The 24,525-nt window shown below is 45.6% G+C and overlaps 1 protein-coding gene across 2 annotated transcripts in view; it reads left to right on the top strand.

The window, feature by feature from the left end:
- Positions 1-24,525, top strand: part of Susd1 (sushi domain containing 1) — a 120,270-nt gene that overhangs the window by 34,267 nt on the left and 61,478 nt on the right. For both annotated transcript variants that reach the window (XM_052176558.1, XM_052176559.1), the window contains exons 6-7: positions 13,045-13,224; positions 23,397-23,494. In XM_052176558.1, coding sequence (XP_052032518.1) covers positions 13,045-13,224; positions 23,397-23,494 — 278 coding nt within the window. The remainder of the gene's footprint in view (positions 1-13,044; positions 13,225-23,396; positions 23,495-24,525) is intronic.

The raw sequence follows: 24,525 nt of genomic DNA, 5'->3' as shown, positions 1-24,525 counted from the left end.
ATCAGGGCAGGAACCTGGAGTCAGGAGCTGACGCAGAACCCACGGAGGGGCGCTGCTCACTGCCTTGCTCAGCCTGCTTCTTTATAGACACCGGGACCACCAGCCTAGGGAATAGAACCGCCCACAATGGGCTGAGCCCTCCCCCATTAATCACTAAGAAAATGCCCTACAGGCTAGCCTGATCATACGGAGGCATTTTGTCAGCCGAGGTTCCCTCCTCCTCCTAGATGACCATAGCCTGTGTCAAGTTAACATAAAGTTAGCCACATAAAGCCAGAACACTGGGTCATCATTAAAATCTTCTAGAGCCCAGGGAACAATCATTAGAGTATGGAATTCCCATTATATGTGCTAGATACTAGGACTAAGAGAGTTGAGACTGAGACTCAAGAGTACACCGGCATTGTCCTGTTAGGGACAGAAATGATAATCATGCAGTGGAGAATGTGTGAAGCACTGAGAGGTGGGGGCGGGGGAGGGGAGGTCAGGGAACGGGGTGGTGCCACGGAGGGTCTGCTCTCCTCTCCAGGGTCCAGTGAGAAATGTTAATAGCATCAGACCAGCTTCGGGGTTTGGGGACTGTCTGTTTTCCAGGCCTTCTCCCCTCCTTAATGGGACTGAATCATCTATTCTTTCAGGATGGGGCCTCTCCCCATTAATGTGTCTGACAGGGAAGATGTAATGTGCTATAGTGCTTGGTGTGCGTGTGCATGTGTGTCACACACACACACAGAGGCGCCCTTGGTTCAATTCCTAGTACTGTGGTGATAAAGTGGATGTGGGACAATCACTTTCTTTCTTTAAACTGTGGCAAAGCTGGAAGTGTGGAAGTGTATGCCTGTAATCCTGACAGACGAGGCCAGCCCGGGCTGTATAGCCAGGCCCTGCCCCAAACAGGAGACACATTCTATGTATGCTCTGGGGGGCGGGGCGGGACAGGAAAGCAAAACAAAACATACAAAAACATTCTCAAGTGTAAGTCGTATAATTCTCTTCTCTACTTAAGGCTGTTAAAACATCTGAATGACCACAGAATTTAGAGAGAAATCCGACTCCTGACTGTGGCCTCTGAATATGCGCGCTCTGTTTAGTCTCTCCCATCCTCTCCTGTCGCCTTCCCATTCCTATCAAAGTGAAGAGTTACTTAAGGGAGCCCAGTCCATCTTGACAAGGTTCATAAATGGCTGAAAAAGTTCTTGCATAAATCAGAACACCGGTCAGTGCATTAACATGACAGGCGGCAGGTCACCTTCCCGGGGCAGCTACTTCTGAGTGTCAAGCGCTGTGGAAAGAATTTTCTTTGTGTGTCTGAGAGTTCATGAGCCTACTGTCCTGTCTGTTCTTGAACTTGTGGCCTCCAGAACTCCTGGCACAGCCTCTGGCTTTCTCCACTGCTCTCGGGCTTGGAAAGGATCAGAGACCACATCCGGACTTAGCCAGGGGAGTGCTCTCCTTTACTAGTGGTGCCCAGCAGGGATGCAGGAGGATGGAGTGGCTGGCGGCATTCACATTTGGTGTGTATGGGCTCTGCTCAGCTGATGGGAAGTTTAGTTCATTTGGAATATATTTCCCGGTATCTCACTTTATACTAATTAAAAAAATATTAGTAATCTATATTGACTTTTTTTCCTTTTAAAACCACTTAAAAACATTACTGCTAAGTAGCTGCTGTTAAGATATGAGTCTCTATTTTGGATGCACCTGACTGTGCCAGTTGAACTCTGACTTTGCTCGTAAGACTCATTGTTAAGAGAAGGAAACAGGAGCTTTAGAGACTGAGAGACATCTGTGACTTTTGGGTCACCCACCTCCTGCAGGCTCTCTTGTTTCTTGTTTCCTTGTATAGAAGGGGTAAGGCGTGTCTCAGCTACACACACACACACACACACACACACCTCTTAACATCCTCTGAAGCTTTGCTGAGGGAATGGTAGTACTGGGCCTGTGCGCTTCAGAGTCGCTACTGGATTAATGTTGCTCACAAACCAGAGGGTCATTCTCCAGTTCTCTCTCTCTCTCTCTCTCTCTCTCTCTCTCTCTCTCTCTCTCTCTCTCTCTCCTGTATGCGTGTGTTGCCTTGGTTCATATGTTCATATGTTTACACATGAATGTACTTATGGAGACTCAAGGTTGATGTTAGGTGACTTCCTGGCTGCCCACTGCCTTATCCATTGAACTGGGTCTCACAGAATCCTGGTCAGCTGGCCCGCCCAGGGATTATGTGGATTGCTGGGGGAGGTGGGGGGAGGGGCACACCACCCTTACCAGGCCTTTTGCATAGGTTCTGGAGATCCAGACTCTTGAACTACCTTCCTAGCCAGCCTCAGGGCCCAGTCTTATTGGAAACTGAGGCTGGCCTCAAATTCAGAGGTGGCCTTATATAATCACTGGTTTCAAAGTTCCTGGTTTTCTGCCTTCGCCTTCTAATTGCCTGGGTTACAGGCATGAGCCACTGGCTATATTTTTAACCAAGTAGCCCTGGCTGTCCTGAAACTCATTATGTAGCTCAGGCTGGCCTTGAACTCACGGAGATCCTCCGGCCTCTGCCTCCAGAGTGCTGGGATTCAAGGCATGCACCACCATGCCTGGCTAGGTTATGAAATTCTTCAGCCTTCGCTTTGCCTCAGTTACTCATTGTCAAGCTGTAGAGTCTGTTTACAACTGGAACATGGAAATGGGAGCGCTAATGTTGTCCTTTGAGAAGAGAAACATCCGCATGCCAGGATGCACGGTGGCGGCTGTGGCAGCGACTCTGAAGCCTTGAAGCTGGTCAACACCTCTACAAATAGAAGATCCTGACAAGCCTGCTACTGAGCCCCATCCTCCTCCCTCAGGCTTTTACCCGCCCTGTCACCTCCTCCGCAGCTTCTCAAGTGTTTCAATTCTAGCTGTTTCCAAACTAAACACTAGTTATTGACAGTAAGTGCCATTGTGTGAAATGGAAATTTTTCTCCCAAACGAGCTCTCTCAGTGAACATGAGCTGGAGAAAATACACTGTTTTGTCAGGGCTAAAGCTGATAGAAGACTTCAGATTACAAAATACATCAAAAAGTAATTTCTATCTTCCTCCTGCCTTAAGGGCAAGTGGTCTTTTGGGTGCTAATGAGCTCATTAGCTTAGTTCAAGCAGCTAATAAGCTACCGGTGCACAGAGAGCTTCGTGGGCATAGAATAATTCTTCCGTTTTCCTCTAACAGTTGCAATAACATTTTCTAAATCCAACTCGCCCCATACTGAGACATTATATTCCAACCCCCCAACTCAATGACAGACACAATGAGGTACCCAAACAGCCCCACAGGCAGGGTCTAACAACCCATAGCTGAATTCAGAACATGCTGGGCAGCGTGTGTAACTCCGCTGTCTGCTACAGACTTTAGCTTCTTTCCTTTGGCCGTAATACTTACACATGATCATAGCAATGTTAATGCCCTCACTGGTGTCTGAAACTGGGACACAGTCTGCAAGGGATGTTTAAAAATATAGGGTGATAGGCCCGGCCCACAAAGTCTAGAGATTGTGTTGGATTGTCTGGTTCAAAATAAAAGGGTAGTATAGAGTCTGGGGTCAGTCTGCCAGTCACGTGGGCCCCTACAAGCCCCATCTTCCACCCCTCTCCAGGTGCCTTGCAAACTTGATTTGATCCTAGGCATGATAGAGCTGTTTCTATTTATTGCTGGACAAAATGAAAACCAACTTTAATATGTTTTTTTTTCTTTTAGTATACGCACTTGTTTCTGCTCCTTTGTAGAGTTTTGCACATGCTTAGTTTTCCAAGACTTTTTGCTGGGGAGGGAGTTGGAATCGTCAGAATCACTCTATCATCCATTCTCCTTGGGGACTGGCAAGACACCTGCCGTGACTTCCAGGCACTTCCTGGTCACTTTCTTTGCTTCCTTGGCATATTATTTATTATTTATTGATCTCTAAACAGCCTTTGATATTACTCTGCTGTTTCTGGCATCAATCCCTATTATTGTGCCAGAGTTTATAATAAACAGCAGCCAGTGTGGGCGACCTTGCGGTGTGGTCGATCTTGAGGTGTGGTCAATCTTGATTAGATGCTGCAAATCGCCTATACCTTTCATCAGACAGATTTCCTTCTGGACTATTTTTTTTTTAAGATCATCACACCTCGATATAAGACATGATTTCTACTACCAATGTGGCCTTTCAAACTTCCACAGCACGTGCCCCACTGGGGAGACCTGTTTTGAAGCTGATTATTCAAATAAAATTGTAGACAATGGGAGACTAAGGGAAAATTCCTGGCCATGCTCATAATTAGTTGACTGTATTTCTGGTACAGGTTCAGGCGTTGTTACTTAATAATGTAATTAGCCAGAGAAACATGCAATTTAATGAATAGCCCCATGCATATGCTATACAAATTTGTGTTTTTAAGTCTTCCTTTCCTTTGCATATAAACGGCTTTAATGTTTATTTCCTTTCTATGGTAAGGGTTATAGAAAGTTTTAATATAGATTTGTATCTTTATTGCCATTGTTGAATTGATCGTTAATAGGGATGATCTCAAGCTTGTTGGGGATGTCTGTGGCAGGGTAACGTGTTCCAGGCAAGACCCAGGCCAGACTCTCGTATCATACATCAGCTCCAAAGTTGCAGGAGGTTACTGTGTTGTGTGGCTTTTGTTGGGGACATATGAACAAACACCTATTTACCCCAACCAAAGCACCCATGGCGAATCAAAGAAATGGTTCCATCCAAGTCCAGCTTGATGAACCGGAGTGTTGCTTTGTCTTTTGGGACAAAGTCAAGGGTATTACATAGAAGGACATGGGTGACACAAAGGCAGCTGCATCTCAGAAAACCTTGCTCCAGCATAGATGACAACTCAGGAAAATCGAGTCCTGTCTAACTTGAAGACCCCTCCACTGAAAGGTCTGCTGTCACAGCAACTCCCCATTTATGGGAGCCTGGGCAGGGCCTCCTGGGTCTTGCCATTTTCCTACCTTCTTGTCAGCCCCCCTCTTCCCTCTAGGAGGAGTGTTTCAGTTTCAACTGGGAGGTGACCAAGGCACAGCTGCAGTGGAGAAGTCTATATGGCTAGGAGGTCTGTTCCTAGTTCCCGCTCTCTGGAAAAGGTCTCATAGACAAGATTGGACTGAGAGGGTTGTCTCAGAGACCTTGTGGTCTGATCTGAATGTACCTTCATGTGACTTCACCTCAAGGGTTAGCTATCCTGTCGGGTCTGTCCTGTTCAGGGCCTGGTGTGAACCCCTTCATTGCTGCCTGGATTTAAAGATCCCAACTTTAAATGGATCTTACAAAGTGCACCGCCTCTGTAGTTTGCTAGTAGTGTGGCTTTTGAATGTATTTTAAGCTCTCAGAAACTCCATGTTCACATCAGTAAACACCATGCTAAAAGAAACCATCTACCCTACATCATTTTCTGTGGGGATAAATGTAACAGGGTAAACCAAGGACTTATGTGTGGTGGGATTTCTGTGAATGCTCTTGTTAACAAATTATTGAGGTGTGTGACATATGGCATACCCTTGATCATACTCATACATCCCTGTACCCCCTCTTTTAAATCTCTCCATCTTTCTCTGACCCACTGGCTCTTTGCAGATAATCTCCCTTCTAGTTTTGCATCCTTAAAAAAGTATAGATTCTGGTCTTCTTCTCGTCACTCGCCTTTAGGGACTGATTGAAGGTTGACCCTGATGTGCTGGAAAATAAACCTCTTGCTTTTGCATCAAAAAAATCTATGTATGTAGATTGCACATATGAGGGGAAGCATGAGGTACTCTCTGAAATGGCGGATACTATTTAACACCGTGGTCTGCAGTTCCAGACATTCCCTTGAGCCTGGATGATTTAATTGTTCTTTAAGGTTGGCCTAACACCGAGTGTGTGGGTCTGTCTTTCTCTATGTGTTGATATCACTTACACTGACTCCATACTTGACTGTTATAAATAGCCCCTCAGTAAAGATAAACAAGTGTGTATGCCTCTAGTATCTTAACTTAGATTTCTTATGTGTACCCAGGAGTGGTGTAGCTGGATCATAGGATGTTCTGTTTTAGCTTTTTTGAGACTCCTCTGTGCTTATTGCCCTGTTGGATGCACTACGTTACACTCCCACCAACAGTGACCTACACATAATGCTGCCCCGCCCCCTCCATTCCAGTCAGCACTTGCTGTCTTGGGGCTATTTTATTTGACTAAAATATTCTCTAGTTCTGCACATGGCTGGGTCATCTCCCAGGTCTGATATAAAAAAAAAAGGTTATATCTCCAGAGAGTTCACGTTACTTCTGAGCCTCTATTGGAAGCTTCTTTTGTGTGCTATCACAGTGTCTTTTTTTTTTTTGAGGGGGCGGGGTTTTGAGACAGGGTTTCTCGGTGTAGCCCTGGCTGTCCTGGAACTCACTCTGTAGACCAGGCTGGCCTCAAACTCAGAAATCTGCCTGCCTCTGCCTCCCAAGTGCTGGGATTAAAGTGCCCGGCATATCACAGTGTCTTAATGTTCAACTTTTACCAGAGTCTGAGTTTTCCTCATGATGTTTTTGTCCATTGACCCACTAGGTTCTGTGAGAGCAACCACTTTGTCCATTGTGCTTACTGCTGTAGCAGCCAACATGAACTTGCTACTCAGTAAACAGGCACACATAGAACAGATCATCACAGGCCACAAGAGTGGGGGAACTCTTAGGACTCACAGCTCTGTCAGCTCATGGAGCATTAGTTCTTGAGAAGGATTCTTCTAGGGTTGAGGGAGAACGTGCTTCTCAGAGACTAAGGACAGGTGGAGAGGAAAATACTGGGCAACTTCAGAGATGGAGTAGCTCGTGAGTGAGCTCTGGGGCATCCCAGAGATACGGTTATGACTTGGGATGTCCATTATCCACTTGAGACATCTCTAGGGGTACAATGGGAACATGGCCCCTACTATGGAGGGTTACAAGGAGTAGTAATTAATCTTTGAGCCATTTTGATTCCATTGCTGCAAGCTCTAGCCAGAATAGCCAACACAGCAAAACACTGTAAACATACACAAACACATGCACATGAACACACAGAAAGAGAGGTGGGGGAGGGGGAGAGGGAGAGAGAAAGAGAGCAAACAAACCACCGCACAAGAAAAGTCAAAAACAAAAACCTCACCCAAATTCCACTGAGGATGTACATCAAAACCACCTGAGTTTTGTAAAAATGTGGGTGTTTAAGACCCCTACTAGGTACTACTGAGCCAGAAGACTTATCTCTGGGGAGAGACAGGGGTGGCCTCTCATCATACTATTTAACATTTCTCAACGCTATAATGAAATACTTGTCACAAACAACTTCAGGGAAGAGTGGTTTCTCCTGGGTTGTGTTTTGGAAGGTAGAGCCCATCATGCAAGGAACCACACCACTGAAGTCTGGCTCGAGGCAGTAGGGCCTGGGAAGTAGTTTGCTCTCTCTGTGAAGGATATATCTGAGGGGGCAGTGAGCTTAGGCTGGAATCATCACCAGTTTATGATCCTCAAAGTCTACTGCGCATGTCACTCAGGAAGGCTTTGCATCTCAAAGTTTCTACACCTTTCCAAAACTGCACCACCAGCTAGGAACTACGTTTTCAAACCTGTGAGCCTGTGGGAGACACGTCACCCTGAAATCATAATATTCTACTTCTGGCCTCTGTCGACCCATGGTGACCCTCACAGAATGAAAAATACATTTAGCCCAACTCCCAGAGTCCAGTAGTTTTAACGGTTTCAACACTGGTCAAAAGTCTGAAGTCTTCTGAACTGTAGGCATACTCTCGGCTGTGAAGTAAAAAACCACATGGGATTTCCAGTGCACTATGGCTCGGGGTAAATCTTCCTCTCCCAAAGGTAGGAACTGGATGATATTGTGCAAAGGCTAGACCAAAGCAAGACTGAAACCCACCAGGGAAAGCACCAACCTGTGGCAGCAGCATCTGGGCTCCAAGGGCCTTGAGTAGCTCTGCCCATACAGCTCTGTTGCCTGAAGCACATGTGTCCTTTCCCTCAGGCCGACACAGTCACATTTCTGACGTGTCTGCCGTAACCATCAGAGCTTCACGCACAGGCCACTCAGGAGCCCCATGTAGGGAGTCCAACCCTGCCACACAATGTCTGGTCTTGCTGCCTTTTGTCCTGAAATCTTAGTGTAAGCCCCCATGACCCGAGAACATCTGATTCTACCTGCCTGCAGAGTCAGCGCTAAATTCCGCTGTCATCAGAGGTGCATCCTGGCCTTCATTTGCCACAAGTGGAGTGGAGTGGTCTCAGAGAGCTTGCCTGCCTGACCCCAGAAGAACATTTTCTAGGTATCCCTGTTTAAGCAGGGGCAGGAAATCCTACAGTGACACTCTCTGTTTACCTACTCCCCTCCCCACCCACCATCCATCCACCTACCCAGGAACTTTCCTTTTAAAAGAAAGTTTTACAGTTAGCTTGCATTTTTCCATCCTAGAACCTTTGATGGGTGGGAGCTCACTCTTGAGGTTATCATAGCGTTTGTGCCTTCACGCCTCATAGTTTAAGGCTCTTGTTAATGCTCTACTCTAACAACTACTGTTTTGTCCACACCACCATGTCTCCCATGCTTTTTTCTCTGCCAAAAAATGCACTTGAAGAAACTTTCTGTTCTGCCTTTGAGTCTCTACCCACACTATAAATCTAGATAGAGTGAATGAATGGGAGTCATGCTATACCCTCAACATTATAACATCTTAGAAAGTTTTCTCTACCAAACAAATTAATATCATACTTTCAAGTTCAGCATCACTCAATTTTTTAAGGGCCAGGCAGAACACATCTCTTTGACAGAATGTGACACAAATAGGCCCTAGCCCAATCCCCAGCAGAACCTGTGTTCTCTGAAAGTCTGTGAGCTGGGCCTTCACTATCTGCACCTTGCTATTCCGATCTTCCTAGCTGCCACCAGAGTGGCCCTTAAGCTCTGCTCTAAGGTTTCTCTAAGCCAGAGCTCCTAGTTCTTCAACATTTCTCCAACAAGCTAGTACAGGAAGCCAAGTGTATCACAGCTGAGACCTCACTTCCTGGCCCTGATTTCTGTGTTAGATGCTCTTCTGGTTGCTGTGGCAAAATGTCTACTAGAATAAGTTATGGGAGGAATTATTTATTTTGGATCACAGTCAAAGGAAAATAGACCTTTATGTTGGGAAAGGCATGGTGGCTAGTTCTGTCCAGGACAGCCATGAGCTGCTGGTCTAACTTATATCTTAGAGGTCTCAGAAGTAGAAGGGATTAAAAGCACGTCTAGGAGAGTGTTCTAGCTTATTTCCAGCAATGTGTGTCTCCTAGCTTGGGCCTTCTGCAATCTCCCAAAACAGTGCTATTGGCTGGAGGCCAAGTCTTCTTCAAGCATGAGGCCATTGCACACTGAAGCTCTAATCGTCAACAGGCATAGCTTCATACATTCCCTGAGTGAGTCCTCTTAACAAATGCTTAGAACGATGTGTTTCGTCCAGATCATGCAGTATTTCTAAATATCTTCTGACAAGGGATTATGCAACTTGAACATCTCAGTAATGAAAACTCACAGAGCTGTGGGTACCGTCAGCCCTGAGTCTTCATTAGAGAGACTAATCTAATGACTTCCCATCGATCTGGTGAATTTTCTTTTTTACTGTTAATTATAAACTTCTTACAATCACAACTGAAGTCATCAAGCCTTCATTGCTCTTGAGTATGTGTAAGATAGGAACCAGCCCATTGTCCTCCATGTTCTTATTCCCTGGGAATCTACAGTCCTCTAATAATTCAGGTCTCTATTGCTGGCTTCCTGACCTAAGCTCACCACTGAGATCTCGGGGGTCCATGTTCAGGGTGCACAAGGCTGTGTGACGTTTCAGTTTTCAGCCTTTCTCTCTTATTCCCTCCCAGACCTGCTCCAGCTGAATCCTGGCTGAAGCCAGATGTTTTGTATATGGATAACCGATCAGTCTTAGAAAATATTAACTACTCAATCGGTTGGCTGCTCATGTGCACACAAATAATGTGCACACTAATGCCTTGCAATGTTTAGGGCCAGTAAAGGTTTGATGCTGGGAAAACACAGGGAAGGCTAAGGGGTCTTGTATCTGGTAAACATGCATAAAAAGAGAAGAGAGCCCTGTGACCAATCACAGGACCTAAGAAGTAGAGAGAGATGGGATGTTATGAAGTGACCTCATTCTGGCCCTGTAACTGCTTATGATTTGAGTCTATGTTGGCTGAAAGCTAAATTTTCAACCAGGATACTGATATACTGAATATTCTGATATACTATAATAAATACAGAATCCTGGGCTACTGTATTTATTATAGATCTCTAGATAGCTCCAGCAGCAACTGATCTTGGAAGCGTCTCTTAGGAAAGTAAGTCTAGGTCCTACAACAATAGGCCAAGCATCCAGAATGAGGCAGAGAGGAACATGTTCATTAGACCTGCTAACACTATATCAAGGACTTAAGGGAAACATCCTCTTTTCCAGCCTTCTTCCTCTTCCTTCTTTTCTTTTTTTATAGTGTTGGACATTCAACTTAGGGTCTTGTGAACCTAGGCAAGCACTGAGCTACACCCCTGGCCCACACCTTCAAAATATTTTACTCTGTTTTTTCATTGGCCTTGAACTCACAATGCATCTCAGACAGCCCTTGAACTTGTGATCTCACCTCAGCTTCTGGGGTATCTGGGGTGACAGTTTATACCCGCAGGCTTAGTGAGGCTACCGCTCTTAAAGCCAGGCATGGTTGATGAGGCTGTGGGAGCATACATAGCATTGTCTTTATTCTGAATGCTTTAACTCAACAAGTAAGCCTTTATTTTAAAGGTGTTGATGTCAGAAATGGCAACTTTTCCTGCTCAAAAACAAAATCAAACTCACCGAGTTTTGAGCTCACAGGGATCCTCCTGCCTCTGCCTCCCAGGTGCTGGAATTAACAGCATGCACCACCAAGCTGGCTTTGAACTTCTGATCCTCCTGCTTCTCTATCTCCTAAATGCTAGGATCGCAGGCTCACACCACCACGGTGTGCTTAAGTGGTGTTGAGGACTGGGATGGAACCTCAGGCTTACGAAGAAGGCACTCTACTAACCGAGCGACACTCCCAGTCCTCCTATTTTATGTCTCTTTCTTGACTAGCATCTGTGAACTGTCCCGTCAGTGAGAGATACAGCTCTACCTGTCCCTTAAGCCTCACTGCTCAAGTTTTACTAAAAACCTTTGGAGTTGTGTTTCTGTTTCTAATTGCTTTATGTTGCTCAACCTTTAGCAATATTCGTTTAAGACTATTATATCAAGCGGTCCAGTTTAAATGGCTATAGAGATGTATCTGTGTACCTGGCCAATTTCATTGTTCATCCATGTTTTTCCCAAGACCTATGTGCTTTGTTTCTTAAGCTATATCTATTCTGATTTGTTTTCTTGTCAAACAGGGTTACTTTTTAATTTTTGGTAGAAACTGTAAGAGTCAATATTACCAGACAGTAACCAGTATTTTTTCAAGTTCCTGTGTATTTTTGAAACACACATTATATAATCCTTTGCTCAACATATGTATGTAATTAACTTTGGAATCAAAGAAAGGGAAATCCATGCAAAAAAAAGTCTATGTATTTTATACAGATGGAACCTGCAGTTTGACTCAATAATGTATCGTGGACATCTTCTCACAACAGTGTGTGGCTTTTTTTGGTCTTTTTATGACTGCTCAGTTGCACTGTGGTTTATTTGCCTAGTTTTCTCTGCCTCCTCTTGGGCCTCTTGTAGCCCAGGCTGGCATCAGTGTAGCCCAGGCTGGCATCAGTGTTTTTCTTGCCTTCTCCTCCTGGGTGCTGGGATGACAGACAGGCCGACCACACCTATACCCAATTCTCTTTTGATAAACATTTGAGTTGTTTCTGATGTTTCAGTATTAAGGACAGAATTGCATACTCATTCATATTTATTTGTATGTTTTAAGTCCTTTATTTGAAATAAAATTTAAGCATTCCCAAAAGGATGTTTGGGAAGTGGGATTAGATCTGAATGGTGAACCCCATCATTGAAGTCAACACGATCCGTGGAATTTCAAGAAGGAAACTGAGTTGAGCTCAAAGACCACAGCCATGGCTGCATCCAGGGAGCAAGCACAGGAGACAAGAACCGCCTGTTCATCAGGCCGTGCTATGCTGGAGACGGTCTCGCTCTGCAGCCCAGGCTGGCCTTGGACATACGATTGCCCTATCTCAGCCCCGAAGTACTGGACTTACAAGGATTTATTAAGCCAGTATATTATTAAATACTTTTGAATTTTTGTCAGAAAAGATATATGTGACAATTTTGAAGGCTAAAAGTCTCTGGAAATATTGTCCTTGTGCTCTGAAGCCTGCTTTGTCTGGATCTTCTTCTTCTTCTTCTACTACTACTACTAATGCCACACACACACACACACACACACACACACACACACGCACACACATAACACATACACACACACTTTACTATCTTTTAAGGTTATAGAAAAGAAACTTGCAATCACTCCAATGCTTTTTGATCTATCTGCTTCTTTACAAGGGACCGTTCTTTCCCCTTGAGAGTTGAGTGTGAATGTAGAAAGGTAAGCACTTTCTGCATTGCATTGCTTAAAGAATGTCAAGGATTCTGTAATATTTTATGTACTATCCAGTTAACAACAGTTGCTACTACTGCACTCTCATCCACTGAAGAGTTAAAGATCTGAAGATACACAGTAAAAAGTTCCGGAGAACATTAGCTTGTAAGTTAACCCTAAGATGGATTATTTCATATACAAGGAGCTCTATACAAAGCCATCCCTTAATCTGGCTCTTCTCTCTGTGTGCATGTTTGAAAATTTCATTAAATCCAGGCACACCGGTTTCCTATGCTTCTGAACAACCTTAATTTTCTATAATTACATTTGAATTATTTGAGGGAGTCGGTTTTCTCTTTTCCCAGATGAATGGCCTCTGTTAACATGAAATGTTTCTTTCTGAGATCCTAATTGCGGGGATGGAAGTTAGAGCTCACCACTGTTGTCTTCCTGCCTCTCATTGCAGAGATCACCTGTGGCAGTCCCCCTGAAGTTCAGAACGCCATCTTGGCCAGGAATCACAGCTCCAGCCAGGGGAGTGTGGCGCACTATGACTGCCAGGAGGGCTTTGAGAGCCCTGGAGGAAAGATCCTTTCCGTTTGCACAGAGAAAGGCACCTGGAGTGAAATCACATTTGCATGCACAGGTACAGACTCCTTTCTGCTTCTGCGGGCCTCCTGTTACCTGGGAGCAACACCAGATGGGCGTGGAGTGATCTGCTGCCTCCCCTGGGGTCCCACTCACCTCTGCCAGTTACTCAGAAGGCATTGGGCTTCAGATTTATCGGCTTAATCTTAATGATTTAGAAGGTGAATTGGAAAATAAAATATAGAATTTTACACATCCATCTTTTGAAACACCATAATTCTCTCTCTCTCTCTCTCTCTCTCTCTCTCTCTCTCTCTCTCTCTCTCTCTCTCTCTGTGTGTGTGTGTGTGTGTGTGTGTGTGTGTGTTCGTGTGTTTTGCCTTCTCTCCTTAGCCAGCTGAGAAAATCTATTCTATGAACCATTTTCTTGGAGGAGTATACTCTTAACACATTTTGACATGATGGCTTTTCAGAAAAAAGATGACAAAATTCAAGGAGTTAAGACAAAATCCAAGGAGTTAAGTTTTATTTAATTGTACCATACTGGTTTGTCTTCAGTGTGCAGTCCATTGGTGTTGTGTACATGAACACCATGGCGGACTCAGTCTCCAGAACTTCTTGTCTTCTAAAACTGGAACCATCATTCCTTCCTCCCCACAGCCGTTGGCACCCTGCCATTTCGCTTTCTATCTCACAGGAAGTAGGATCATATGATACTTGAGATTCTTTTTAAAGCTTCACTTATTTCACTTAGCATAATATTTTTAAGGTTTAACAACAATATAGGATATGCCATTTTCCTTACTTTTTACAAGTGAAAAATATTCTATTGAATGATTATATATATAATATATATATTATATATATGCATACATACATATAATACTATCTCTTAAATTATATTTTTCTTTGTGCTTTTGTGTGTGTATGTGTGTGTGTGTGTGTGTGTGTGTGTGCGTTTATGCAGGTGATTTCTACATGTGTATGCAGGTGCACATGGAGACCAGAAGACAGTCTCAATGTTGTTTCTAGGGACCCATCTACCTTTTTCTATCTTTCTTTTTTGAGACAGGATCTCTCATTGTTCCAGAGCTTACCAGTTAGATTAATCGAGCTGGCCAGTGAAACCCAAGGATCTGTCTGTATCTGTCTTCTCAGCACTAAGACTACACAAGTAGGCCACCATGACCTACATTTTTATGGAGGTTCTGGGTCATCACACTTGCGTGGCAAGCACCTATGGTCCGAGCCATCTCCCCATCCCTAAGAGAGAAATCTGATGACATCCATCCCGCCCATCTATTCATCTCACTATATGTGTGAAGCAGTACAATTTTTTTTGGAATTTGCAGAGTGGTAGAAGAACCAGATCTCTCCCAAGGAAATGCACATTCAGATATTCTTGTAATGTTTTGTAAATAAATCCAAAGCATTAGAGACTGCTGAATCCTGGGGGAGGAGCCCTGGGGGAGATAGACAATCTTACATTCAGCTATGGCCGTCATACATGCAAAAGATGTAGACTGCGGAGTGGGGAGGAAACAGAAGCCGAGAAGCCAAAAATCTTGGCCACCTTGTTCCAGAGATGTCTCCCTGGCAGAGCAGAGAAGCAAGGACAAGCCAGTGCCAACAAAGGACTCGAGGGCCCAGTGTTCCAGTTTCCCTGAGGCCAAACTCACTAGACCGATGGTCTCTCTAACCTAGCATCGCCTCTCTAGCAGCACCTCCAGGACTTCTCTGGAGGATGTAAGACAGCTTTCTCCCAGAACTGTTCCCCCAAGAAACGACTTGGTGAGAGAGCTGTGTGTAGCTGTGGTCCCTGTGCGGTGTGTCCGCTGCTCAAGGTCCTCTGCTGCCACCATTCAGAATTCAGTGGGGGCACAAGGATTAGTCACTACATGAAAAAGCAGGGGATCTGCATGGGGCACAGTAAGCTATTAATTAGCTGATCCTTGCACAGCACTTTGAAGAACAAACATGTTGTGTAACCGCTAATTATAATTACTGTCCTCAGCCCTCCACCTTTTACTAAGTCTGTGGCTCCAGCTGCAGCTGTTTCCACTGGGCTTATGCAAGCTTTGATTTCAGGAGAGAAAAAGGCATTCTCCCTGGGAGCTAGGCTCTTTCTGTGAGGAGGCTTGTGTGCCCTCAACTAGGATTGGCAGCTAAATTCGATTTTCACAGATAAAGGGAGTGATTTACATGCTGATTAATTTATGCGTCTGTGCAGATCATCTCTGGAGGGGAAGGCTGGAGAAGCTTCTGGAAATGGAAGCAGGAGATGCTGGTTGTCATGGTCCTTGTTTAGTTGCCCCCCTCTTTTCCTTCCCCTGTTTTTCCTCAGTCTTACACCACCCGACACCCCCAGTGTGTTTTGAATTTATTTTACCGTGTTTCACAGTTTACTTCTTTCCCTATCATCATCTTTCCTCGTATTCCCTCCGTCTTCACCTCTGTCTATGTTGTTTGTGTTTAATTCCAGACTGGGGAGAACAGATTATACACAGATTGTTTTGAATTACTTTAAAATATTTTTGAAGCCCTGTGCCTCTGTGTTAGTGGCTCAGATCCGTAAAGGAGTGTGAACTCTGACAAGGTGGTAGGATTTTTTTCTCCCTCTAAGACCAGTTTGAACTGGAAACTCCAGACAGCTGGGAATTAGGCAACTCCTTTAGTGTCTGGAAAAACCCAAGGTGGACGCTTCACATTAATGACTCAGTTTTACTTCAAGATCAAAGAGGCTGATTTGTTCTTGATAAGGCTGTCCCTGGCTTCCATTCTGCACAGGTCATTTACCTTTTATGTTTTGAGTCTGGGTTAATAATTACAAAGTTAACACTCCACACTCCATCAGTCCCTCACTCCATGCTCTTAGGAGAGCAACAACTCTGCTGAAACACGGACTGTTGATCTCCAAGGGGCCTGTCTGCATCCTGTAATCTGCCCTGGGTACTGCTGCAAATGATACAGAGCTCCCAGTGCCCTCTGACCCTCCTTGGTTGTCAGTCCTCCTCACCAGCCTCGTGAGTGCTAGCTCGCAGCTCTGTACATTTTAAATGGGAACGAAGGGCTGGCTGGGATAAATGGGTGCAGTACTGCGTTAGCCACACTGCTGGGCTGGATATGTCTGTAAATGTCCGTAACATTTGGACTACCGACATCATTGTGTGCTCCTGCACACTAGCTTACACACCCAGGGTTCTCTTGGGGGCCCTTAATGCTTGATCTCATTTCATCCTCAAAACCTGTAAAGCAAGTATTTTCCATTCATAGCCGAGTGATCTGAGACTCCTGGAGGTTAAGCAATTTCCTTAGGGTCATTCTGTAACTAGTACTTGATGGAGCTCTGAGTTGAACCCAAGCCTGGAAACCCTGGGAGCCCACACACCCCTCTTCATGCTCACCCAAGCTTGAATTATTTGCATACCACCCTTATGGTCTTTGACATAACTAGAGAATTATTTTCATAGCTTATTTCTTAAAATAACATATTTCTAATTATATGTACACATATATAGACATATATATTCACATGTTTTATACACACAGGCATATTTAGGTGGAGTTTTGCTACATTGCTCAGGCTTGAGCAAATTCTTAAGAGTTCTCCCTGCCCTGGCCTCCCAAACAGTTAAGTCTATAGACATATATCACCATGCCTGAGAAACAAGTTTGTAGTTTTTTTTTTATTCGATATATTTTTTATTTACATTTCAAATGATTTCCACTTTTCTAGCCCCCACTCCCCAAAGTTTGTAGTTTTAATATACCATTCAAGGATTCCTTGTAATATGTGGTATATCATAACTCTGATGAAGTAGATGTATTTTTCCTAATGTGCACAGATTAATACACAGTGAACATATGAATATTTATTCACAAGACATAAAAATCGCCATAAAGTATAATTTACTACTTTAAGCATTCCTCTTTTCCCCAAAGAAAGGAGGCATTGGGCTGTCTATAGCCAAACACACATCTGTTCAGTGATGAGTCCTGTGTCTTGTTGCCACAGTCATCAAAGTGTCCCCACTTTGTAGTCTGATTGGGAATGGCCTCAGAGCATGGCTCTATCATAAGGTCATCAGGTCTCTTTTGGAATCAGGAACTGTTTAGACTGGAGATAATACTGAACTTACCCACCGAATTTATTCTTTCAGTGTTTTCAAAAAGCAAAGAAGGGCCCCAAACTGTCAACCAGGAGAGTAAACTAGACTGGTCCCCAACACTACAGTGGGTCTTTTGAGAGAGTCGTCTGTGCCTGGTTTCCTTCCCTTTCCTTGTTGTCTCAGCCTATCCTGGAAGGGGAACTGGGCATCACTTCCCTTTCCCGACGAATGACCGCCTAACAGCTAAACCCATGTTCTGTCTTAACCCGACTCTGCTAACCCTTCTGTACGGTAGTGTTGCTGATCACCCATTCATTCATTTAACCAATCAGTCAGATAAGAAAATACTTTTGAGTGTCTTTGTCTAAGGCATTTGCTAAGTTTAGAAAGATAAGTACAGCTTTTGCTATGACAAAGTTTCACTCTGAGAAGTACACATTAAATAACTAATTAAAAATACAGTAAATGCCACACAGAGAAATACTAAATGTTAGCAGAATAGCAGAATCCATATATATGTATATATACATAAACATATACATAGTATTTATATGTATGTTATACACACATACTATATTTGTATGAGTACCCCTTCACCCCTACCTAGGTGGGATAAAGCTAAATAGTTTACGATCCCAAACCTAGAGCAGGTTCAAAGGTCCTCATAGGGTCCTTCTTTGTGTCAAACTGGAGATGCCTATATGTCTGTCCCACAACCAGACAGACCCAAGGCCTGCTCTCCCTACTTCTGCCCAATGTCAAACCCCAAGTCTAAGCTCGATTGGATGGCCATTTCATCAAGGAAAAAGGATAAAGAGTGGGAGACAAGGGGGTTGCCTTTGCTAGGGTAGAATGAGGGAGGTTGACCTTGCCTCTTGGCCTTAATGACGCATTGTGCTCTCCCTGGATGGAGTGAGGAAGCCAGAGAGTGGAGGGAGGCCACACTCCTTCATACCCTTACCTTCCTTCACTTCCTGGGCCTACTTTCTCGTAGTGACTCATCGCCCTTCCCCTGCACTGCCCTTGTCTGAGGGTCTCCTTGGATATCAGTGTTCTTGGGGCTCTGCCACAAGCCCCTCTCCATGACCTACTTGGATGTTTTCCTTTCACTCGTCCATGTCTTCTGTTTCCATGCACAGACCCGGGGCTTTTAGGGCTGTTTTTCCATCGGACAGTAAGCAGACAACTCACATCTAACATGTCCTAAATGCAGTTCATTGCTCTGCCTCTTCTTGTGTTTCTTAGAAGAGCAGTGAAGGCCGTTCATTCAGACTCCCGCGCTCCGAGGCTGGCAGGCAGCTGGGCTCCTCTGTTCCTCCTCCCTCACCTCCCAGTCATCTCCTTCAGAACTGTTTCTCGTTTTATAATACAGCACCCCCATTTCATCCCGTAGCCTCTTGACTCTTTTAGTGCAGTGCTCCCAGCAGCGGGGTCTGACACGTCTGATTGTGAGTCCGGACTCCGTCCCTCATGCTGCCCTACCCTTGCAAGTTTCTCCACATCCAAGCCTTGGGACTCTAAGATGGACATGGCTCTGTCCAGCCATCAGGTTATTTTAAAGGTTAAAGTCCTGTACATACTCTCTGGCCCATAGTTATAACTTAATAAGTGTTCATTCTTATTGTTTTTATTATTGCTTCTTATGACTACTGGGAAAATGAGATCAGGCCTGTGAAGAGCAGTCTGAGCCTGACATATAGTTGTCGTGGAGGAAATAACATTAGAGGCTATTTTATGACCTCCGGTTCTTCTGTACCCTGGTGCGTCCTTTCAAATGGAAAACTGTCCCCTTCCTTATCCTGCAGCTCGCCTCTGCTCAGAGGAGCGGTCCTCAGTCTGACAAGCCCTTCCCCGTTGCTTCCTCTGCAGCCTTGCTTCTGTACCAAGCTGACTGACATCTCTCCCCTATTCCTCTTTCCCACCTCACGATTGCACTGGCCTGGTATTCAGGCTTGTTGTTCTCTCTGTGCCACCCCCTCCCCCCACCACAGCCATCCCCCTACCCCGTGCTCCCTACTCTACAGCCACTTCCGTTCCAAGGCTGTGCCCACCACACAACTGAAGTTCCCAGGTCCCCCAGGCCTTCCGACTTGATGCCTCCATTTGTGTAGAGCCTGTGGTAATGCTATTGAGCTGTTGGTCGCCTGTGACTGTGTTGCTCCTTCCATTAAGCAACACGCTCCTTGAAGGAAGAACAGATGATCTAGTCTTCTTCACAGTCCAGTGTTTGTCATCAGGTAGCAATTCTGCGAGTCACGGGCAGTAAATGGAAGAAGAGACCAGTCCAAACAAGACTTTCGTATGTGTTTTTTTCTTTTTTTCTGGTTTTCAATTTTTAAGGCCTTTGTTTACTTAGTTGTGTGTTTGTGTAGGTGCGTGTGTACCACTGTGCACATGTGTAGGTCAGAAGCCAACTTATGGGAGTTATGTTTCCTCCTTAGGGTTTTGGGGATCAAACTCAGGTCATCATCTTGTTGACAAGGTCTTTATCCACTGAACTATCTTGTTCGGTGCCTATGCAATTTTCAGTTACTGGCATAGTTAGAATTAGTGTACATTTTTTCAAGTGTTATATTTTCAAAGGGCAGCACTGATGCAGATGTTTAACACCTGGATTTTTTGCAAAAAAAAAAAATAGTCTTTCCAACTTGTTTGTAGGTACTTGATGGGAAAAGACATCAACTTTGTTAAGCTACTCTTTGGAATGGAATATCTGGCGTCGCTATAATCAGATCTGGGTCCCATCTGTGCAGAGCATGGCACAGGCTAGAGGCAGATGGCATCTTTGAGATGTCATTTACAGTTGTCATAGTGAACGAGCAAAAAGGAAGAACAAGAAAGGAAACCCTTTTCTAATCTCTGCTTGGATGACATAGGCACCCCGAATAGGAGGCCTGTTTGCTTCATTGGCAATTGAGGGAGATGATGAGGGGCAAACCCCTCTGCTTCCTCTGGACCAGCTGCGAGTTACCATCAGAAGGCTGTCCCAGGGAGCAGAGATGTTAAACGTCCTGAGCTTTAAGGGGCAGCCGCACAAGTGGCCAGTTAGACTTAAAGTTTATCCAACGATGAACTGATGTCAACATCACCCTTGATGACCAAGAAGATGAAAGAACAAGGCCATTACTTGTTTGTTTGTTTGGGTTTTGTTTGTTTTTGCTTTTCCTGCTGACAACTGGATTCTTTTTCTTAACCACATTATTATGCTCTGAAGAGGAATATTGGTGTAGAAATCTATGAATTCTTTAGGCTTCATAGCTGATACCCTGTTGTCTCTATAGAAAATTGTGTTTTCTTCTCAGCCTCAATGTATTTTCAGTTACTAGTATATGACTTGGATTTACTCAAAAAGCAAGTGTGTTGGGATTCAGATTCTAGATACTGCCAACGTGGAGAGTTAGTAAATAGGTAAAATCAGTGATAGCCATAGGTCATGTCATATGACCAGTTCAGCAGTCCAGGTGAATCCAAAGTTGACCTTGGTTCTGTACAAGAGAATTATGTTGGGGCTGGAGCAGTCAGCAGTTAAGAGCACTGACTGCTCTTCCAAAGGTCCTGAGTTCAATTCCTAGCAACAACATGGTGGCTCACAACCATCTGTAACAGGATCCGGTGCCCTCTTCTGGTGTGTCTGAAGACAGCTACAGTATACTCGTCATATATATAAAATAAATACATAAAATCTAAGAAGAAGAAGAAGGAGGAGGAGGAGGAGGAGGAGGAAGAGGAGGAGGAAGAGGAGGAGGAGAAGAATTATGTTAACCGATGGGTGTTTCAGGCTCCGGTTCCTCGTTCCTTGTGGTGGCTAAGAACAGTAAGTCTGTTCTTAGCCAATAAGAGGAGTATCCTTTCCTGAGATAAAAAATTGTTGAATTATCATTCTCATTTCTCCATCTCTCCGTGTGTGTGTGTGTGTGTGTGTGTGTGTGTGTGTGTGTGTGTGTGTAAGCCAGAGGTCAGCCTTGGGTATTGTTCCACAGGAGCCATCTGTTTTGTTTTTAATTTTAAAAAGATTTGTTATTTTTAATAATGTGTCTGTGTGTGGGTGTGTGCAGTGGCTCCAGGTGCCTGTGTCAGATCCCTTGGAGCTGAACTTATAGGTGGTTGTAAACTGTTTCTGAACTTATAGGTGGTTGTGAACTGTTTCTGAACTTATAGGTGGTTGTGAACTGTTTCTGAACTTATAGGTGGTTGTGAACTGTTTTTGAACTTATAGGTAGTTGTGAACTGTTTGATATGGGTGTGAGTGCTGGGAACCAAACTTTGGCTTTTGAAATGAGATTACTCACTACTCGGATCTCAGCTACTAGATGGTTCAGGGATGCATCCATCAGTCTCCACCTTCCTAGTGCTGAGGTTGTAAGCATGTAACACTAAGCCCAGTTCTGGGCCTCTCTCCAGCCGCCCTGGGTAGATTCCAGGGGTATCCAGTGGCCCATCAAGCTGATTACAGTAAACAAAGAAGTGAACAGCAAACAAATGACCAGGGTTCCGAGGCTCAGACACAGTCCTTGTGCCTGTGTGGTAGGTGGCTCTTCTCACTTGTTTTGATGGCGGTCTTACCTTGAGTTAGTTTCTCCCCAAACAGAACCAGAAGTTTGTGTTATTACATAATGGGGAATAAAGACTTAGAAAGCAAGATCGTGGACCAGCAGGAACAACTAAGGGAAAGAAAGAACCAGTGTGAGGATGCTGTAGCATCCGGGATTCCCTGGGCAGGGTGTGTGTGTGGGTGGGGGGGTGGGGGGGGCGCTGCAGCATCCGGGTCTCCCTAGGTAGGGCGCTGCTCCACTGCATATACAACTTTCTGAAAGGCTGTGGAAACTCAGTCACTTAAGACAGTGCCTCCAGGGGATTTAACTCCTCTCCCCTTCCAGGCTGCCACATGCTGTAGTGCATGAGCCACAGCAAGGAAACCCCAGAGTAGGAGGCAAGAGACAGTCACATACACAGCCAACGTGGATGCAGGGCTGGCGTGCACTAGAACCTGGGAAATGTCTGGCTTCGCAGGAAAGCTCAAATAGGGTCATGGAATATTCTTTTTGGATGAAATGGAGATTCTTGTCTCCAGGGATGATAGAGCAATGCCTAATTTAAAGTGTTTTTTTGTTGTTATTTTTCCCTCTTTTTTGATATCATTGTAAAAGAAGTTGCTTTACTATCCTTTAATCATTCATTCCTAGTGAACAGAAGAGCACGTTTTACCTTGTGTCCTACAGCTTTCCGGAACGCCTTTCTTAGCCTTCACAAGTTTGTTTGTTTGTTTGTTTGTTTGTTTGTTTGTTTGTTTTTTAAGGCTTGAATTCTTTAGGGGTGTCTAGATATAAGATCATGTCATTTGCAAATAGAAATAGCTTTACTTCTCTGTAGGAAATTTGATTTTTAAGAAGTGAAAAGGTAGGTTTTCCGCATGTAGTGCTGAACAACTTTGTAGGTGGTTGGGTGGTGGCGTCCATTGGAAACCATGTGACTTAAGGGAGTCGAGTGTTTTCCCACAGTGCCAGATTCATTGCACGAAGCGAAGGCAGCTTAGTTAGGACCAGCGGTAGTGGGAGAAATCTGGCTTCTCACCAGATCAGGATCACATGGCTTCTGCTCAAGGAGTCGCAGGGTGACAGGAACTCTGTGGAGAGCTTCACCATTCACCCCAAGCTTCTCCGTCGTCCTTCGTGGTAACACGTGTCACCTCCCCTTCGGGATTCAGCAGTCACCTGAATGAATACATGCCTACTACCCGGGTTCAGATGAGGGAGGAAGAAGCAGCTCTTCCCTGTGTGCCTTTAAGGAAGCTTCCGGTCAGAGCTCATTCCTGGGCCTTGTGCAGCCTCCAAGTGGAACAGCAGTGGCATCCTGTGGCCCGGCAGGTTAATCGCAGTCTAACCCTTCCCCACCCTCAGGCAGTAATCTTTTCCTTTTTTGCCCCTTCAGGCATTGGGCCAGGCTCATTCATGAAGAACCGTCTGGGATTGCTTGAATTGCTCAATTTAGCTTCTGAACCAGAGCGTGACTGTGACTGAGCAGCGGAGATCCCAGCTGGACAGAGGCCCCAGTCCACCGGAGTTCCCCAAAGCCATTGATAGGGTTCAGGTGTCAACTCCTTTATTTATTTTTTCTATTCTAGAAATAATGATAGAAATTCACGATGTGACTGTGTTTAATGACACCTGTGTGAGATGGCAAATAAGCCCAGAGAGAGTGAACCCCGAGATCATGTACTTGGTAAGTAAACTGAGCTGCTTTACCTTGCAAATGCAGACATGGAAATGTGAGCCAAAAGAACTTGCCTACATAGGAGCTTCACTCCCCTCCCCCTCCCCTTTCCCTTCCCCCTCCCTTCCCCTCCTCTTCCCTCCCCTCCCCTTCCCCTCTTCCCTCTCCCCCTCCCCTTCCCTTCACCTCCCTCTCTCCCTTCCCCTCCCCCTTCCCTTCCCTGCCCTGCCCCTCCCTCTCCCCTCCCTCTTCCCCTCCTCCTCCCTCTCCCCCTCCTTCTGCCCTTCCCCTCCCCTCCCCCTCTCTCCCCCTCCTCTCCACCTCCCTTTCCCATCCCTCTCCCCTCCCCCTCCCCTCTCCATCCTCTCCCCTCCCATCCCCCTCCCCTCCACTTCCCCTCCTCCTCCCTCTCCCTCTTCCCTTCCCTTCCCTCTCCTTCTCCCTCTCCCCTTCCCTTCCCTCTCCTCCTCCCTCTCACCTCCCCTTCCGTCTCTCCCTCCTCTGCACCTCCCCTTCCCCTCCCTTTCCCTTCTCCTTCCCCTCCTCCCCTCTCCCCCTCCCCCTCACCTCCCCCTCTGCTCCCCTCCCCCTCCCCATCCTCTTCCCCTCCCCATCCTCTTCCCCTCCCCATCCTCTTCCCCTCCCCTTCCCCTCCCCCACCTTCCCCCTTCCTCTCCCTCTCCCTCTCCCCCTCCCCTTCCCCTTCCTCTCCCTCTCACCTCCCCTTCCATCTCTCCCTCCTCTGCACCTCCCCTTCCCCTCCCTTTTTCCTCCCCTTCCCCTCCTCCCCTCTCCCCCTCCTTCTCCACTCCCCCTCTGCTCCCCCTCCCCCTCCCCTCCTCTTCCCCTCCCCTTCCCCTCCCCCTCCTTCCCCCTTCCTCTTCCCTCCTCTCTACCTCCCCTTCCCCTCCTCCTCCCTCTCCCCCTCCCCTTCCCCTTCCTCTCCCCTCCCTGCCCCCCTCACTCCCCTTCCCCTCCCCTTCCTTTCCCCTCTCACTCCCCCTCCCCCTTCCCCACCACCTCCCTCCTTTCCTTCTGCT

This window comes from Apodemus sylvaticus, chromosome 3, assembly GCF_947179515.1.
Source record: "Apodemus sylvaticus chromosome 3, mApoSyl1.1, whole genome shotgun sequence".
NCBI lineage: Eukaryota > Metazoa > Chordata > Mammalia > Rodentia > Muridae > Apodemus > Apodemus sylvaticus.
The sequence above is the reverse complement of the archived record's forward strand: the minus strand, read 5'-3'. Positions and strand labels throughout refer to the sequence as shown.